A 19,799-nucleotide genomic window follows, 5' to 3' on the forward strand; every position below is an offset into this window, starting at 1 on the left:
ATTGAAAGGTATCAGGATTGTGTGCTTTAGTCATTGATTGAATGGGAAATGATAGTATCCCAAACCCAGGTGGAGTTTGAAATATTCTAGTTTGCAATAGTTCCAGATTTAATTGTAAGTGTATTGTTGATGCCTCCCTCAACCATCAAGTGCTACTAAGTTGCTTTCGGTTTAGAAAAATGCAGCAGTTTAAGACATTTCAATGAGAAAATGAAAAGAGTGTCAGGAGATTTGAAGGAGCTTCTTCATAATATCAAGTCTGTATTGGTCTGTAATGTGGAGAACAATGGTTAGATGAATACTGTGTTAACCATCCCGCATAATTTCTTCTCAATGATTTATATTGCAAAAGCACCCAATGGATTACTGGAGACTTTCCTTCCTTAATAATTGAAGGACTACTAGCACCTAGCATCCATAATCCATAAGCATAATCAAGAAGGAGCAATTTCATTTTGCTTTCAGATTTATCTTCCTTAGTAGTAGTATGTTTTTGGAAAACTCTTTGTCAAATGAAAAAGCCAATAATGTCACATCTATTATGATTTCAAAAGTTTTAATTTTTCATTGGGGGAAGGACTTTTCTTTTCAACCTTTCTAATCATGGAATCAAGCATATTTTTTTATTCTGTGTATGAACGTTTTGTTATTGCTATTATTTTCAGAAGAATAATTTTGCAACAGAAACAACATAATTTTCAGTGAAAACCCAAGTTTTCATGAGTCAGGTTCCATACATTTCCTGGCTTCTATAAACTTCTGTAGCAGTCAGAGTAATCAGTTAAAGATGATTAAAAAAATCATCTTATTCTTCCCCTCCTCCATCTTCAGCTACCTTCTTGGTCCTGCATCTTTAGCAGACATTAGATTCAACTGATTTTTCTATTATGAGAATAGTTTCTGATTCTTCCCTTTTATCAACATTAAGAGAGAGATTGATAGCTGCAACACCCAATCATGAAGGTATATAATTAGAAGAGTAAAGTATAACTCTGATTTCTACCTTTCTGAGACCTGAGACAATATTTTATTGAATGGGAAGAATTATGGGTACATCCAATAGCAGTCTTTTCAGTTTTAGAAGAACTTGTTTTCTCCTTCCTCTTCATCATCCTTCGTCTATAACTAAAGTAAACAGACAGTTTAACAACTGCAGGAAACAGCTCTAAGAATCTTTTACAGTCTTCCTGGGCCAGGTTATCAGTCCAATGCATCAGATGTTCCTAGAAAGAGGAATCTCATTCATAAGGCCCTCAGAAAAAAGATTAGATCTGTGTTATTATTCCTATCCATAGACTATGACCTATGAGTGGAAAAAGCATACACATCTAATAGAAGATATATTTCTACATAACTTGCATCATTTGTTGTAGAGGTGTTTTTCATAGTGTATAGAAATCCAAGAAGCAGAACTGGCAGGAAATGTGGTGTAAGGTCTAGATCCAGACAATATGATCTTAGGTGAACATTAGTATCCATTATTTTGCAGTAAACAGTAATAAAAATGTACTACAGATGACTTAGAAACTAAACGATCATCCAAAGTCTACCCTAAATGCAGTCTAAAAGAAAATTCTTCTCTTTTTTTGTGGAGGTAAATTTCAGTGATCAAACAAGATGGTTATTGCCATCTTAGTGTTTCAGAATCTTCTCATTTCAGTCATACAAAGTCAAAAACAGAATTCATTCAATCTAGCTGATCATTGTCTGTGGTCATTTTATCTACTCAGAGTGTTCAACAAATTTCACAGCAAAAATTTCGCGTTTTTCCAGACACTTCAACAACTGCATTTACTTCAGGATAAACAATATAGCTGTTAACTGGATCCATCAGCCTTCAGAAACCAAGAAAGACATGTTGAGACTCTTCTAAGCAGTTTCCTTTATTATTTCCCACCTATAGACAGAAAACTTGAAATAGAAATAGCAAAAATAAGGATTGAGTTCAAACTTGATGACTTTTAACTAAAGCTGTGGAAATAAAAATGTCTGAAAATTTTCCCCAATCCATTCTTATGGGAGAGACAGTTTGGAAAGATGCTAACTCATTCATTCTGAGCTACTGCCAGTCAAATGACACAAAGCGGAGCTGTTATTAAGGGATTAGAAGGTATTCCAGAAAAGACACTCTTCATTGTGGTAATATTATTATATCTCCATATCCATAACATGCTTCACACATTTCCTTTTTCTTTAAACTTCTCACCTCTTTCTTTTTCAGATCTCTTCAGCTGTATTCAACCACCAATTCCTTTTTCTCAACCCAAATATATTTTCCGTTATATATTTCTGTACTATTTTCTTCCTAACCATTCTGTCTATATGATCCAACCACTCCCATGTACTTCTTTCTGCTTACTCCACCACATTCATTCAAATAACATTCATTCTTGATCCTCTCTTTTCCTTTTCCTTTTTACCACACACACTTCTTAAGTAATCCACTCTTATTGGATTCAGCTTATTTTCATACTTTTCTGACAAGCCTTATATTTCAAATAACAAAGTGAGTAAAAGCATCCTTTTATGTACACAGCCATTTTGCTTCTTTTGAAAGACATTCTTTTCTCTCAAGAGACTGCTTATTTGGCCATTAGTTTTCTACCAGCATTTGCATATCTTTAGTAAATATTCTATTTGCTTTAATTTTTTCTATTTCCTTGCTATCATTCACTGCATTTTTTTTCTCAAATACAACTGCTTTGTTATTTAATACATTGATTTTCAGATCTGTAGATACTGCCTGATAGCATCATACACTCGGTAACATGCACTATAAATCATTCCAGTTCTTAGCTAATAGCAACAGTAACTACATACAAAAGTATAGATACATTCATGTACCTGAGCAACCTATGTCTATGTTCACCACTTGCATTCCTTATACATTTGTTCATAAATGCATGAAGCAACCAAGGAGACTTCAAAAAACCTTATCTTAGCCTCCTCATTCAATATTAAACCATTTGTTAATCGTGCCACTTATGCTCATGCATGTTTTATTTCCTTCATCAATCTCCAACTCCATATACATATCCTGTTATTGAAGGTTGATTATGTTAGCATATGATTTAATGATCTACTGAAGGGCAAAAATTTGATCTGCACACCTTGCTCAGCATAAAGCCATTTTTCTTATTATCTCTTTATGTACTCTCTAAGTCAAAATTTTGCTACAATTATTTCCCAGACACATTTAACAAAGTAATCCTCCTGTACTTTTCACCTTCATTCCTTTCCTTAAGGGAACAAAGCAGCATCTTCCAGTGATCACGTATGGATTTAGAGTTCACCCATATGTTATTCTTTACATAACCACTTCATAAGCAAGTAACATGTGTATTTTAAGATTGCTGTGGCTTTGTTAGTTTTCTTCAACATTTTTATTGATAGCATTTTTTAAAAAAAATATTTTCTGACATACCACTATCATTTTTATACAAAGCTACAAATATGTTTTCCATCATTCCCTCACTTCAGTTTCATTCCAAATACTTTCACTGCTTTTATTTTTAATTCCATTCATTCAGCTAGGAGCTCCTTACTTTTAGCCCTCTTTATTATCTTCCAAACTATTTATTTCTCATCAAAATCCTTTTTGCATTTTTTATTTTAATCTTAACTCTTTCTTTCTTTCTTTCTTTCTTTCTTTCTTTCTTTCTTTCTTTCTTTCTTTCTTTCTTTCTTTCTTTCTTTCCAATATAGTTTCCTGATTTTCATACACAATATCTGCCATTCTCACTTTTTACAGCAAATCATACATTTTGTTACCTGCAGACTCTTCCAGTTCATTATTCCACCAACTATCTTTGTATAGGTTTCCCTTCAGCATAACTCTAATCACTATTGTGGTTTTCTTCTTTTTAGTTTGTCCCAAAAGACTCTCACCTCATCTTTCATCATGTCTACTTTCTATTAATTCTTTGGAGAGATTAATCAGTCTTCTAATACTTTTTCATGTAATGCTGGTATCTGGCAAATCATATCCTGAGGCTACAGAGCCTTTAGTCCTCTGTATAATACTTTTAAAATATTGGGCCATTTCTTTGATGCTGATTTTTTTAAAGTAGAGTCTCGTGTTTTAGTTTTCATATGTTATATCTTTTTATAAGCAAGATAGACAAAGGGGAAATATAAGTCAATAACCAGTTCGATTTCTTTAAAAATATTTCTAAGGGAGAGCAAGGTTCAGTCAATGGCTTCTACATTAAACGTCTGAATCTTATATTTAGTCTTCTAATAGTTTAGATAAAGTGTTTAAAATATGTTGAAAAAACCAGAATGACAGTCAGATATGAACAAAATTATTCAACAAATTCCAAGAAGAAATTAATCATTGACCTCTGCAGACATGGGGCTTCTCAAATACTTTTGTTCTTTTCTTTTATTTCAGAGGATGTTTCAAAAGTTGCAATGTGATATTATCTCCATAGACGCATATTAGTTTAGAACTGCCTTTCCCAAACTGATGTCTTCCACATGTATTGGACCACAGCTTCCATTAACTCTATCCAGTTTAGGGAAAGCTAATTAAAATGTTTATTCTGAGAACTAGAAACTGATTCATGCCTAGAATCAGGATGATTATATGATTAATAGTGCTATCTAATAGATCTAATAGGTCTGTAGTACAGCAGAATGGGAAAACTTCAAAAGATGAACAAGATGAAGCAAATGAAGGTTTTCACTTCTAACAATGGACCAGTTTTTGATGTTGATTTCCTTTGGTGACATTATCTGAGAACTGACAATTAGTGGCTCTTGTTCTGCATTTGGACTACATATCATCATGTCTTTCTTCCATTTTTATTAATAATGTTACAGAGTATCTTTTTATTTTAATTTTAAAAAAAACTTTTTCTTTTCTTTTTCTTGTGTGATTCTCTTTCCGTTAACATTCACCCACTTTTGCCTCATGGCTCTACAGATTGTGCAAGGTGGCTATATAGACCAATGGTGACGAACCTATGGCACACATGGCAGAGGCAGCACTGTGGGCCCTCTGTGGGCACACATGCTGTTGCCCCAGCCCTGCCTCCCCCCATGGCCCTCTCCTCACCAGCAGCCCCCCCTGGAAGAGAGTCACCCCCAGCACGGCCCGCACAGAGCAATGCAGCCACATGGCAGCCGGGCAGCAGGAACAAAACTCTGCCCTCATGCCCCATCGTGCGCAGATGATGCAGGGTGTGGGCAGAGAGCGTGGCCGCCATGGCGCTGCAGGGCCGCCTGGGCTTCGCCATCACTGAGGAAAGAAATAAAAGTAACAGATCTAAAAAGAGCTTCTTATGGGTCTGTAATCCTTAAAAAATGTAGGTGACCATGTTTCATCCTCTTCTTCATCCTATCTATCAGTATAAATACTGGATCACTTTATTATCTATATAACAAATGTACAGTACCATGGAATACATCACACATTAATTTAAGATCAATTAGGGACCTTTAACGTAACTCAAATGTCTGCTTCATAGATTTATGTTATAATGAATGAAAGTGAATATACATGTCTCAGGATAATCTTGCAGTGACCCAGATTGGACCCTGCAATATATTTTATTGTGAGCTGCCTAGGTAGAAATGGCATATAAGTTAAATAAACAAGCTGCATCGCCAGAAAAGTGATACATTTTCCCAGGGCTTTTTTTCTCAAAGAACGCTCATAACGGCATTCCGGCACCTTTTTTTTTTGCAAAAAACAACAACAACAACCTCCCTCTATTAGCTTTAGGAGTAGGCAATCTTAGCTCTTTTTTATGACTCGTGGACTTCAACTCCCAGAAATCCTGAGCCAGCCACGCTGAGGGGAAAGAGAGAGGTTTCCAAGCTGAGCCATGCTGGCTCAGGAATTCTGGGAGTTGAAGTCCTTGAGTCATAAAAGAGCCAAGGTTGCCTACCCTGCACTAGAGGAGGACATTAAAATTATTTACAAGGTTACTTCTTTAGGAACTAAACTTTTAGAATCTAAAACAGCTAATTCAAAAAAAGCCAACAGTGAAGAACCTCACATTTCTCATCTGCTTCTGTCTTTTGGAAGGTAAAATTAGATAACAAAATAATCTATTTCCTATGTTAACATCTTTGCAATGAAATCAATAAAGGTAACAGGAAAGAAATGAGAAACATTTTTCTCAATGTAATATGTCTAATTTAGCTGATGCTAGAAAAAAATAGTATCTTGTACACTCTTGAAAACTATTTTGAATCTATAACCATCTATTACAACTAAACCACTTTAAATTAAACAATTCTTAAGAATGAAATATTCTTAATTTGGACTTTAGTTTTACTGTTTGGACTGTCGTGTGTTTTGAAAAATAGATAATTTAGAATCTAGTTATGTTGCACTTCAGTCTTTAAATAATTAACCTAGTATATACATAACAATATATGATGTTTTCCATGGTGAGCTTAACATCAGTTGTTGTTGTTAGCTGCAAAGTCATGTCCGACCCATCGCGACCCTATGGACAACATTCCTCCAGGCCTTCCTGTCCTCTACCATCTTCTGGAGTCCATTTAAGCTCATGCCTACTGCTTCAGTGACTCCATCCAGCCACCTCATTCTCTGTCGTCCCCTTCTTCTATTGCCCTCGATCTTTCCCAGCATTAGGCTCTTCTCCAGTGAGTCCTTCCTTCTCATTAGGTGGCCAAAGTATTTGAGTTTTAGCTTCAGGATCTGGCCTTCTAAAGAGCAGTCAGGGTTGATCTCCTCTAGGACTGACCAGTTTGATCGCCTTGCAGTCCAAGGGACTCGCAGGAGTCTTCTCCAGCACCATAGTTCAAAGGCCTCAATTCTTTGGCACTCAGCCTTTTTTATGGTCCAACTTTCACTGCCATACATTGCAACTGGGAAGACCATAGCCTTGACTATACGCACTTTTGTTGACAGGGTGATGTCTTTGCTTTTTAGTGTGCTGTCTAGATTTGCCATGGCTTTCCTCCCCAGGAGCAAGCGTCTTTTAATTTCTTGGCTGCAGTCCCCATATGCAGTGATCTTGGAGCCCAGGAAAATAAAATCTGTCACTACCTCCATTTCTTCCCCATCTATTTGCCAGAAATTGAGAGGGCCAGATGCCATGATCTTGGTTTTCTTAATGTTAAGTTTCAACCCAAGTTTTGCACTATCCTTCTTCACCCGCAACAAGAAGCTCTTTAGTTCTTCTTCACTTTCTTCCATTAGAGTGGTATCATCTGCATATCTTAGGTTGTTGATATTTCTTCCGGCAATCTTAATTCCAACTTTTGATTCATCTAGCCCTGCCTTTCTCATGATGTGCTCTGCATATAAGTTAAATAGGCAGGGCGACAGTATACAGCCTTGCCGGACTCCTTTCCCAATTTTGAACCAATCAGTTGCTCCATGTCTACTGTTGCTTCTTGGCCCACATCAATAACATCAATAACAACATTTATTAAAAAGGCTAAAATAATTTCTGGTGGTATTATCAGTACATTAAAATTTTGTTTAGTCATAATCTTTCAAAAGATGTTACATATGTGCATAAGTGTAGTCAGTAGCATATGCCTTTTTAAAAATATCAAACATGCAAAGAAACTAAAATAAGTCCAAAATATCTGTATTACATCCAGAAATGCCAACTTTGAAACCAATATTTCTCATCCATAACTATGGCACCCTAAGGATACCTGCATACATGCAAATGCTTCTCTGGGATCAGTAACACAGCAGGGATTGCTTTTTCCTTCCAGTAATAGATTGCTGGGAAATACCAAACATGGACTTGAGAATTCCAATGTTTGTTACAAATTTTTCTGGATGTGGTTGGAAAGAGGTTGTTTGGCACCGGAGACCACTGCCATGAGGAACACAGCTCTGGGTCGGGGTTTGGAGCAGCTCCGGGTGGGGGCTCAGCACGGGCCGCAGCATGGCAACTGCAGGGAGGGGAATCCCCACGGTGGCTGTGGGGAGGGGAATCCCCACGGCATGTGGCTCTGAGCCGCAGGGGCGGGGGTGCAAAGGATGGGCGGTGACGCCGTAGCAAGACACCGGCATCGTTCCATTGACAGCACCTCTGAGTTCCGGCACCTTTTTTTTAGAAAAAAAGCACTGCATTTTTCATTGCTAACCTGAGTGCATAAGTATATTGTCCCCACTGGTGTGAGAAGAAAGCTAGGCCACAACTCTTTGTATGGATTGCAAGCAACTTAGAGGAAGTTTGCTTTTTTTAAAAAAAAAGTTAATTAGGCCTATGCAGGCAAAACAGGAATGCTGTTAAAACCAGCCCCCATAATAGAATAACAGGCACATGTGATATCACATTATTAGAGAAATGATAGGGGAAATAAGCATATTAGAGCATCTCATTCACATAACAAGAACTTTTAAGTTGCTAAATTTCTGGCTGAACAGACTTTTCTAAGATGAGTATGAATGCTAATCAGGATATCCTTTCAATACTTCTGTACTCACCTTGAAGAAAGCAATTCATGTGAGGTTGCACAGAAACTACCAACAAACATATTTTTGGTTTAATCCATTTGTAACCAGAGCTATGTGGAACAACATATAAAATTAATGACTCCAATCTGGGTTGGTCACCAGGAGCTTTCGGACTTGTGCTGGGGCCCATCTTCAAGGAAATTCTCTCTAGCCTTGAAATTTCCTAAAGGTGGGCTCCAGCACATCTTCCGAAAGCTTGGAAGACAAAACCTCTGGTTCCTGGTGACCAACCTAGATTGGACCCTGCAACAATATTTGTGAAAATTAATGAAATGTGATTAATTTGAAGGCATCACAATTCATTAATTCTAAAATGTTGTAATGTCATTGAACATGTCTAACAATTGTCTTTCTTGTCTACAGATTGGCAGCTGCAAGAATGTAACCGTCATGTCCCTCCGTTCAAACAAACTGGAATTTCTTCCCGATGAAATTGGTCAAATGCAGAAACTCCGTGTCTTAAATTTGAGTGACAACAGGTAATACTCTTATTGTTTTAATTTTACTTGTTTTATGAGCATCATAAGGATAGAGAACCATCTGCGATGTAAATTACTAAAATACGTTTCTTTTAAAATGTTACCAGATTATTGGTTGACAAAGTAACAAATACAAATGTACACTCTTTGCTTCTAGATATTTTGCCCTCGGGAAGAACTTCTGTTTTGGAATTGTTATATTTTCCTGCTCTAGTTATTTCATTCTTACCATAAAGCAGCTGAGGTTTATTAAGGGATTGATCAATGATAATCTAATCTGTATAATTAGAATTGAAGAAAACAGGAAGGAATAGCAAAAAAAAAATCAGGTTAGGTTTGAAGTAGGGGATAGTAGTTCAGCATATACATGGTCATCTAATTGGGTACAGTAATTCAGAAACTACTTCTGGCTGCCAATTGCTTAATGGAGTTGAATGCAAATACGAAGAAACTGGCAGCATGGAAAGTAATCAGCATTGAATGCTTGTCCAAAAAAGCTGAGAGCTCCATTTTATCCCTAAAAACAAATTTCTGAACTGATCATTTACTCAGATAAACATTGCTCTGTTCTTTAATTCTCATTGGGCCTTTCTTCAATTCTCTATGCCCTGGATTCCACAGTACAAATCCTTGAGCCTAGCTGACATTTCTCTTGGCAATCTGACTAAAAAAAATATGAAATGAATGGATCTTCCTGTCCCCAAAAGCACCTAAAATATTTATTTTTTGGAAAACAACAAATCTTTTTCCCCTTAGGCAAAGGAAGAAAAAACATAGGGGATTCCTTCAAATGTAATTTTGAGATGAAACTGACACTTTTCATTTTGACTAGTGTATACAATTTGTAGATGACCGAAAGTTAACTCTTTCTTAAAACTTAGAGGAGAGTTAAGTGCCATGGCTACTGTAGGATCATTCAAACTGGTTGCGATCAAAATTCAGATATTTGGCAACTGAGTCATGTTTATGTCAATTACAGTGTCCCGGAGTCATGTGATCACTTTTAAGATCTTCTGAGAAGCAAAGTCAATGGGGAAACCAGATTCATTTAACAACTGTGTTATTAACTTAACAACTGCAGTGATTCATTTAACTGCTATGGCAAGAAAAGTCATTAAATGAAGCAAAATTCACTTAACTGTTTCACTTAGAAATAGAAAGGTTGGATCAAGTGTGGTCGTAGGACTACCTCTATTAGCACCAGTTCCAAAATAATAGTATAGTAGTATATCAAATAAATCAGAATCTCAGTCAGGCCTCTCTTTCATTTTTACTGTTATATATATTTTCAAGGAGAAAAATTATTTGGCTACTAATTTGAATAAATGTCTTCAAATTGTAAATCAGAAAAAAAAATCAAGCAACATCACAAAATAGAAATTAGGATTAGCGGGAATCTATACAGCCAAAAATATTTTTAAATGATAAAATATATTCCTATTAAATATATTAAAAACTCTGTTCTTTTTAATAAAAGTGAAGTTTCTAGATTCCAACTAATTATAAAGTGCTTGACAATTGTTGCATATAGATGAGCAAATCACAACTAAAATTGTCAGTAGTTTCATTTATTATTTTAACCATCTAAAGATTTAGGGAATACATTTTTCATTTTAAATGAAAGAGCTAAATTTAATGTTTTAAAATAATTAAAAGATATATTAAAAATTACCAAATTATTGTGGTCTCACTGCAAAGTATTGTTTAAATAAATGTCAAAGTCTAAATAATATTCTATTCAGGAAGGATTCATTTTGTCTAGGTAAATATTGGGATTTCTTTTTAACAGGTTAAAAAATTTGCCCATCACTTTTACAAAGCTTAAAGAACTTGCAGCATTGTGGCTTTCAGACAACCAGGTATGTATTTAATATCCATTTATACATAACAGCTAAACAAAAGGGGACTGGTATGATTTATATTTGTAAATTACATTGTCATCATGACAAATCATTAAATCAAAATTTCAGATTGTGCCCTTTTGGATACAAAAGTTTAAACAATATGTTTTCCAAAATTTTTATCTATCATCACATTTTTCAGTGAATCTGCTGATGGTAAAGAATTTGGATTCTTGCTAAAAACAAACCTGACCAATAGGAATGTCTCTGCAATATCTAGACATTTTGTTTCTTTTTTTACAAATAGTATTTCTAGATTTTTTCTAGAAAATATAATTAATAAATAGCTTTGTTTTGAGCTGACTTAAGTGCAAGATTTCAGTTCAGAGTTTTTGTTAATATATCATTTGTCTTAGTAATTTATACTTTTCAAAAAGACATGTTTAATTGAACTGTATTCTAATATGTATTATTCTTACAGACCAACTCTGTTGTCCTGGAAAAGCATCTCAGAAAGTATAGGATCACTTAGATTTCTCCTCTGCAGAAGCATTCAGTGTCTTTTCCTTCTTTGGTAGAACTCCAACAGGAAGGGGGGGGGAAGATGGAAACATGGCAAGGAGATTGGGGGATGTTTTTATTTCATAGGACACAAACCTCTACCCAACATGAATAAAAAGGTTTAGCCCAGCCTGCAGAATAAAAAAAGCATCCCTTCCATTTATTTATATAAGCCATTCACTTAAATTGCAAGTTGTATCTAAGTTTCCACTGTGAAACTTTTTTTAAATAAGCATGCAAAGAAACTGACTATTACATGCAAGTAGAAAGAGTTTCCTAAGTTCTAAGCCCCTAATAATTGTGCTCAGATATCTTTTCCCCTAAAAGACTGAGTGAGACAAGTTTTTTTCATGATGTCTTCTCCGGTTCAGATAAATGTAAAAATCTTCTTTCATAAAATCACCAAGTTTGCATATCATGCTAAGCCAGCAAGAGTACCACGTTAAGTTGGAGCACCACACTAAGTAAAAACAAATCATATTGTGGTTTAGTATTGTGTATGAAACAAAGAACTGTGAAGGTGTTACACACAAGAAGAAGCTCAAGACCTGTTTGATATTATCATATCCCTACTATACCCTTCAAAAATGATATTGCATTTTTCCCCTCTGATTTAAATGAGCTAAGCAGAGATGCTATAGGGAAGGATATACTGTATATGTAAAATTTGTGTGTGCGTGTATGTGTTTCGTGTGTGCTTCTGAATTGTATCTATAGTTTTAAAGGTATCATAATTGCCTTTCTGTATCAAAACAGTATGGCAACATAATGAACAATAAATAAATCACAATAGTACATCATCATTTGTAGTCTGTAGATGTTACAAAAATCTTAATGCAATACAATTTCGTACCTGAATATTAAGTTTTTAACAGGTTTTCATTTTAACTGAAGGTTATTACCAGTACCCTTTGTAATGAAACACTGCTTGTTAGCATTCATAATATTTTTGATGCCATTATTTTATTTTGCTTCATTGCCACTTTTTTTTCTGTGAGATATAACATTATATATGACTCTGTGTTTTTTCTTTAATTTACAGTCCAAGGCTTTGATTCCTCTTCAAACTGAGGCACATCCAGAAACAAAGCAAAGAGTGTTAACTAACTACATGTTTCCTCAGCAACCTCGTGGTGATGAAGGTAAAATTATTAACCAGTTTTTCTAAATGCACAAAATAACACAATGGTTATTTAATATCCAAAAGTAGATAGAAATCTTATTAATAATTCTATTGTTTTTATAATTTTAATACCATTCAAATCATTTACGTCTTTCTGAAGCAATTTCAGGAAGGCAGGCCTTGGTTAGTTCTACAGATTTCCTGGCCAATTTATCTTATCTTAGTTTTTGCTTTCTGCAGTCAGAAATGTCCCAAAGCCTGAGTCTTACAGAAAGTAGAATTTGCACAGATTTAGAAATAACAGATCTCAGTATCAAAATAATTCCATATTTAGGATGGCAAGTCTTAGGCTGTGTATTATAATGTCATAATTTTGTGGTTATGCTATAAAGACTTATGTTGAGTGAAATTAAGTTCTTAATAATTTTCAATAGTTTTTGAAGGGCCAGCCATGGCATATTTTTGTCTACCTGCACTTAAACATTGATAAGCAAAAGAGAAATGTGTAGAATCAATAAATGAATAATGTAGAATTGAAAAAAGTAACGCATGGCATGTAACTTATGCCTTTTAGTTTAGAGTCATAAATTTAAAAGAATAGCAAGTAAAAAAATAGCTAGTTTATTTAATTGTAGCCTTCATTTCTAAATTAATTACAGATTTCCAGTCTGATAGTGATAGTTTTAATCCTACTCTGTGGGAGGAACAACGGCAGCAACGTATGACAGTGGCCTTTGAATTTGAGGAAAAAAAGGAAGAAGAGGAAAATGCCGGAAAAGTTAAGGTAAGTGGGGTTATATTTCGTGATTATAGCTGCAGTTCAGGTAACGTTCAGTGAATATAGAAAACAGATAAATTTTGGGCGGAACACCTATGACCTTCTAGAACATGCTGAACCTAAGTCGCCAGTATTCTCATTTTGAGCCAGATTGGCTAGATCGACTGATAGTTGTTAAAAGCAACATTTGGAGTATCATAAGTACCCGACCATTGGAATAGTATCTACTCCACATATCTACTTATCAATATAGTATCTAGTATCTACAAATATATGAGAGATTATTGATTGTGTAGGAATGTCTTATTGAAATATGGATTGTCTTCTGGGATTTTACTTGAAACATGCAGTGTTGGCTATGACAGATGCAATATTGCAAATGCTTAGAGCCTCCTCTTCCATAGCCGGCAGTGTTAAATTTTTACATGTCTCTAAATCTGCATTATGTGAGGACATTCTATGACTCTGATTCTCTTTTTTAAATAATGCTCTCCCTCTCCATCTTGTCTTAATGCCCATGGTTTGCTTAATAGTTGATATAATGGCCCATTAAGACTTGTGACATTTAGAAAGAAAGTAATTGTCAGTATTATAAATACCTACTGTATGGAAATTGAAATTACATATTGCATTCTTACAAATTAGATTTGGCAGAATTAAAATGACTACATTCTAAATGCCTCTTGTGCCATATTTTTACTATTCAAAAAATAGGAATAGTATATAATCAACGGAACTAGATGTCTTAATGTGACAAATGTTTTCTCTTATTAGTTAAGAGATGGTGGTCACTTTCAATGAGATTAATAAAGGGGATTCATTCTATATAAAATAGACCGAGGGAGACATAAAAGGCATTAGATTCATTTACAAAGCCAACCCAGAGGTAATTACACAAGGGGGAACATCATAAGAATTCAATTAATTCATTCATATTAACAGAAATGTCTTCTTTTTTTCAAAATTGCAAAATCCTAATCCTAACCTTTATTTGAGAAAGAAACTGAAACAATGTATTGAAAAAGAAACCTTATTTGCAAACCTATGGAAAAAAAATATCATTCCGTGGTCATAGAATTTTGTATATTAACCCTAAGACCCCTTCTTATTTTCAATTTCTTCTTGAATCTCTACATGTTATACAAAGAAACTATCTCCATTCTATATTCATCAGAGGTGGCCCAGAACAGTTTGCTGTCTAAACCAGTGACACCTTCTTTTCCACCTCCTATTACAGGTATAGAAATCAGCTTGACACAAGTGTTATTTCAACACTTCCAACAATACCGTATTTTCCGGCGTATAAGACTACTTTTTAACCCATGAAAATCTTCTCAAAAGTCAGGGGTTGTCTTATACGCCGGGTGCTGAAAATTTAGGGACAGGGCTGGCTGGAAAACCTGGAGCGGATCTCCCATTTAGTCTGCGCAGGGAAAGCGGGACCAATTGGAGAAGAAGCTGCAGTCTGTGATTTTTTACAGGCTGGGGTCTGGGCGTCTTTCCTTCTAAAGTTGAAGAGCAGCTGTAGTATATCCCAACTTGAAAGGCAGGTGGGGAAGACAGCAGCCAGAGCAGCGGCTTAGCTCTAAGGACACATTTGACTCAGGAACTGGGCGGGCTGGCTGGAAAACCTGGAGCGGATCTCCCATTTGGTCTTTTTTTTTAAATCCCATTTATATCCTGCCCTTCTCCGAAGACTAGGGTGGCTTACAATTTAAAGCACAAATCAATGTGCTTAGCAATAGCCTTCATTCTGTGTATATGCCTGTTTATTAGGGCTTTCACACACACACCCAAGCAGCATTATTACAAAGTCAGCTTATTGCCCCCAACATTTTACCTACCTTGGAAGGATGGAAAGCTGAGTCAACCTTGAGCCTGGTGGGATGCGAACCTGCACTTATTGCAGGCAGCTGGTGTTACTTAAGGCTCTGCGCAGGGAAAGCTTTAGAGTGAATTAGGAAAAGTGAAAAAGTGAATTAGGAAAATAGGGAACGGTTGCTGGAATTGGGTATGTGTAGTTTAACGAAGAGAAGGGTGAGGGGTGACATGATAGCAGTGATCCAATATCTCAGGGGCTGCCACAAAGCAGAGGGAGCCAAGCTATTCTCCAAAGCACCTGAAAGCAGGACAAGAAGCAATGGATGGAAAATAGTCAAGGAGAGAAGCAACCTAGAACTAAGGAGAAACTTCCTGACAGTTAGAACAATTAACCAGTGGAACAACCTGCCTCCAGAAGTGGTGAATGCTCCAACACTGGAAGTTTTTAAGAAGAGACTGGATAGCCATTTGTCTGAAATGGTATAGGGTTTCCTGCCTTAGCAGGGGGTTGGAATAGATGACCTCCAAGGTCCCCTCCAACTTATTATTATTATTATTATTATTATTATTATTATTATTATTATTATTATTATTATTATTATTATTATTTCCACTTGCACTGTTTTATGTTTACATGTTTGATGACAAACTGCCTTATGTTTATAAGTGACAGTTTTCCTACTAAGCACCTGCGTGTCATAAGCATTTGAATTAAAATTACCATATTAAAATCAAATCTGATGTTTTTTAATTTTTATTTGGTGTGCGTTGGAAGAGGGGTAGTCTTATACGGCGAGTATAGCACAAACCCTATAATTTAACAGGAAATGTAGGGGTTCGTCTTATACGCCCAGTCGTGTTATACGCCGGAAAATACGGTACATTAGAAATTTCCTATTTTGAAGATTACAAAGGTTACATCCTTTTATTAGCACGTCCATTCTTTTTTTTATTGAAAAGTTTTACAGTACATTTTAAACATATACTCTTTCCCTCCCCCTCCCCCCCACACCCCCTCCCTCCCCCCGACTTCCCAGAGCTGAATACAGGGTATTGCCTCTAACAAACTTAAGCTAAAATATGCTAACCAATTATAAATACGCTTAAATCCTATCGCACTTTAACTCCCCTTAAACATAAGTAAATAATAATGCATCTTATAATTCTAATATTCATTTATATGCTAGGTGAAATTTTTAGTCCCATATTTATTCTGAATATAATCAATCCATCTTCTCCATTCCGAGATATATCTCTGTTGCAATTGTTCTTTCAAATATGCCGAAATTTTTACCATTTCTGCCAAGTTTAAAACTCTTCTATAGTAGGCAGTTCCTCCTTCTTCCAATATGGCAAAACCAAAAGTCTTGCTGTTATTAAATTCAACATCAATTTAGTTTCTATAACAGTACAATCAGTAATAATACCCAGTAGAAATAACTGTGGAGTAAACCTTATCTTTTTCTTAAATATTTTCTGCATATTCCACCAAATTTTAATCCAGAAAGCTTTAACTTTTTTACAAGTCCACCACATATGGTAATACATTGCGTCCTCACAACCACACCTACAACATTTAGGCTTATATTTTGAATACATACATGCTAATTTTTTAGGATCTAAGTGCCATCTATAAAACATTTTATAAAAATTCTCTCTTAAGTTTTGTGCCTGGGTAAATTTTACGTTTCTGACCCAAATTTTTCCCCAAACATCCATCGTTACTGGCTCTTGAATATTCTGGGCCCATTTTATCATACAATCTTTAACAAGTTTCTGAATCTATTTCTATCAATGCATTATATATTCTTCTTATATGTGCTTGACTTTGATCTCTAATTTGTTTTACCAGATTTTCATCTGTTGTTGAAATGCCAATTTTCTGATCTTCTTTCCATCTAGCTTGTATCTGGCCATACTGAAACCAAGTTTGTACTATTTTCCCTTCTTTTAAATTATTAAATGGCTTTAATTGCCATACATTCCTTTCCAGTCTGAGAATATCTTTATATGTAGTCACATCATGTTTAAATCCCAGACTTATATTTTCTATCGCATGTTTAGGTATTGCCCAAATTGGTATTTTATAATTTAACTTGTATCAGTATTTTTTCCAAACTCGCAACAGAGCATATCTTAATATATGTGTATTAAAGATATTATCCACCTTTTTATCATACAATAAATATGCATGCCAACCATATAATAAATCACATCCCTCAATATTCAATAATCTTCCTTCTGTTAAATTAAACCAATTACTAATTGACGATAAAGCCGCAGCCTCATAATATAATTTAAAATTGGGCATTTTAAGACCACCTCTTTCACGTATATCTTGTATTATCTTAAGTTTTACTCTCGGTCTTTTCCCTGCCCAAATAAATTTATTAATACCTTTCTGCCATTCCTCCAAATTTGAATCTTTTTTAAGTATAGGTATCATTTGAAACAAAAAACTTTTTTGGAAAAACATTCATTTTAACTGCTGCAATTCTTCCCAATAAAGACAGTTGTAATTTTTTCCAAGTATCTAATTCATTTTGTATTTTTAACCATAACAATTCATAATTATTTTTGTATAATTTCACATTTGAATCTGAAAGATATACCCCCAAATATTTAATCTTTTTAGCTATTTCAAATCCTGTTAGTTTTTCTAAAACTACCTTTTGTTCTGTAGTCATATTTTTAGACAAAATTTTCTTCCACATTTTCTTCATATCTAAACAGATTTTCATTTAATCTCCAAGATCTCCTATCTCCCTTCCCCTTGTCCAATTCCATCCATACTGGACTATGATCTGATAAGATTCTTGGACATATCTTGATCTTCTTAACCCTAGAAAAAAAATCATTAGTAGTTAATACAAAGTCAATCCTGGAGAAAGATTGATGTCTGTCAGAAAAAAAAGTAAAATCCCTTTCTTCCACGTTTCGTTCTCTCCAAACATCTCTCAGTTCCAGATTGTCTTTCATGTAAAAAAAAAGATTTAGGCAATCTAGCATGATTTGGAGTGCTTTTAAAAGGTCCTTTTTTATCCTTTTGTGTGTCCAATACTCCATTCCAGTCTCCCATTAAAATACATGATTTATAATCCCATTGAATTATTTTATTATGTAGAAGCTTATAAAATTCTCCTTGCTGTTGATTAGGTGCATATAATCCAATTAAAAGTATTTTCTTCCCTTCTATTAAAAGTTCAATTATAATATATCTTCCTTGTTTATCTGCTTCAATTAAGTTAGCTGTTAAATTCTTCTTCACATAAATGACTACACCTTTTTTCTTTTCTGGAGCAGATGCAATAAACTGCATACTCAATCTAGAGTTTATCAAATATTTTTGATCAGATACACGGATCTGCGTTTCCTGCAAGCATATAATATCATTTTTAAATTGTTTCAAGTACTGAAATATTTTCTTTCTCTTTTGCAGTGAATTTAAACCATTAACATTCCATGTTAGAAACTTTGTCACCATTTTTTGCGACTTGAAGCTTTCGGAGCATATCTTGCAGATCCACAAGCATCTGCTTCTTCGGTCTTGCTCCTCCCACTGCTTCAGTATAAGTAGATTCTTGAGTTGTAATTGTAGTGTATTGTTTCTGTTGTTGTTGTTGTTGTTGTTCCTTTCATCTGGTTGCAGCCCGTGTCACTCTTTGAGCCCTTGATTCTTCTAATGGAGCCAAGGGCTGCGCAATTTCCAAAGTTTGCTGTGCTTCTTTTGAAATCAGCGAGATAATTTCTTCATCTCGCCGTGTATCTTCCAATTGTGTCTGTCGCGCTTCTTTTTCCTTTCTTCTTTTAATTTCTGGGGATGTTGGTGAGTCTGCCTTCAGTATATTACAATAAAAATCTCGTGCCTTCAGAACTGTATTAAGACGATATCTTGTACCACTATCCCAGTTGGTATCTCCCATCTAAACTGAATCTGTCATTTTTTTAATTCATCTGCCAGAAAAACAAATTCTTTCCTATTTGTTAAAATTCTTGGTGGTGTTTCTTTCAAAATTAAAACCTCTTGATCAGCCACTTTAAATCTGTTGTTATAAAAAGCTTGTATGATCACATTTCTGATCTTTCTCTTTGTGAAGTAAACAACCACATCTCTTGGTAGTTTTCTTTGCCTAGCAATCCAGGAATTGACACGAAATATTTTGTCTATTTCCAGTATAAAATCTTCAGCTGTCCAACCCAAAATAGGCACCACAGCTTTTGCCAATATCTCTTCCAAGTTTTCTTGTGGATTTTCTTTCAGACCTCTGATCCTCAAGGCAAACTCCATGTCCCTATATTGTATCATCACCACCTCATCATCAATTTTATCCATTTTATTTTCAGCTTCACTGATTTTAGCTTCCAATATCAAATTATTTTGATTAACTTCTTCCACACGTTCATCCAGATTCTCAATACAAACTGTCAGTCCCTGAAATGCCAGCAAAATATCCTCTCATATTTGCTTATTTTTCTCATTAATGAGCTCAGATATTTGCTCAGATTGAAGATTTAAAGCATCTTGTAAGTCTTTTAATGTCAATGTGGGTATAGGTGTAGGTGCTGTGGGGGGTGGCATCAATATTTGAAGTCCAGATTGTTGAACTGGTGAAGCCCCCGCACTTTTAGAAGCAGGGAATCTAGGTGGTTTGGAAGCCATTTTAACACCCAATTAACTTTCGTTTCTCACTTTTACTTTTCCACCCAAATTGCAACTTTGTTGCTTCACTGTTAA

At 35.1% G+C, this 19,799-nt stretch overlaps 1 protein-coding gene across 4 annotated transcripts in view; it reads left to right on the forward strand.

The window, feature by feature from the left end:
- The window catches only part of LRRC7 (leucine rich repeat containing 7), a gene marked incomplete at both ends in the record, with an annotated part of 136,988 nt that overhangs the window by 70,360 nt on the left and 46,829 nt on the right, over nucleotides 1-19,799 (forward strand). For all 4 annotated transcript variants that reach the window (XM_083361113.1, XM_083361115.1, XM_083361114.1 and 1 more), the window contains 4 exons: nucleotides 8,825-8,940; nucleotides 10,730-10,799; nucleotides 12,385-12,484; nucleotides 13,125-13,249. In XM_083361113.1, the coding sequence (XP_083217239.1) occupies nucleotides 8,825-8,940; nucleotides 10,730-10,799; nucleotides 12,385-12,484; nucleotides 13,125-13,249 (411 nt within the window). The remainder of the gene's footprint in view (nucleotides 1-8,824; nucleotides 8,941-10,729; nucleotides 10,800-12,384; nucleotides 12,485-13,124; nucleotides 13,250-19,799) is intronic.

This window comes from Vipera ursinii, assembly GCF_947247035.1.
Source record: "Vipera ursinii genome assembly, chromosome: 3".
NCBI classification, from domain to species: Eukaryota; Metazoa; Chordata; class Lepidosauria; order Squamata; family Viperidae; genus Vipera; species Vipera ursinii.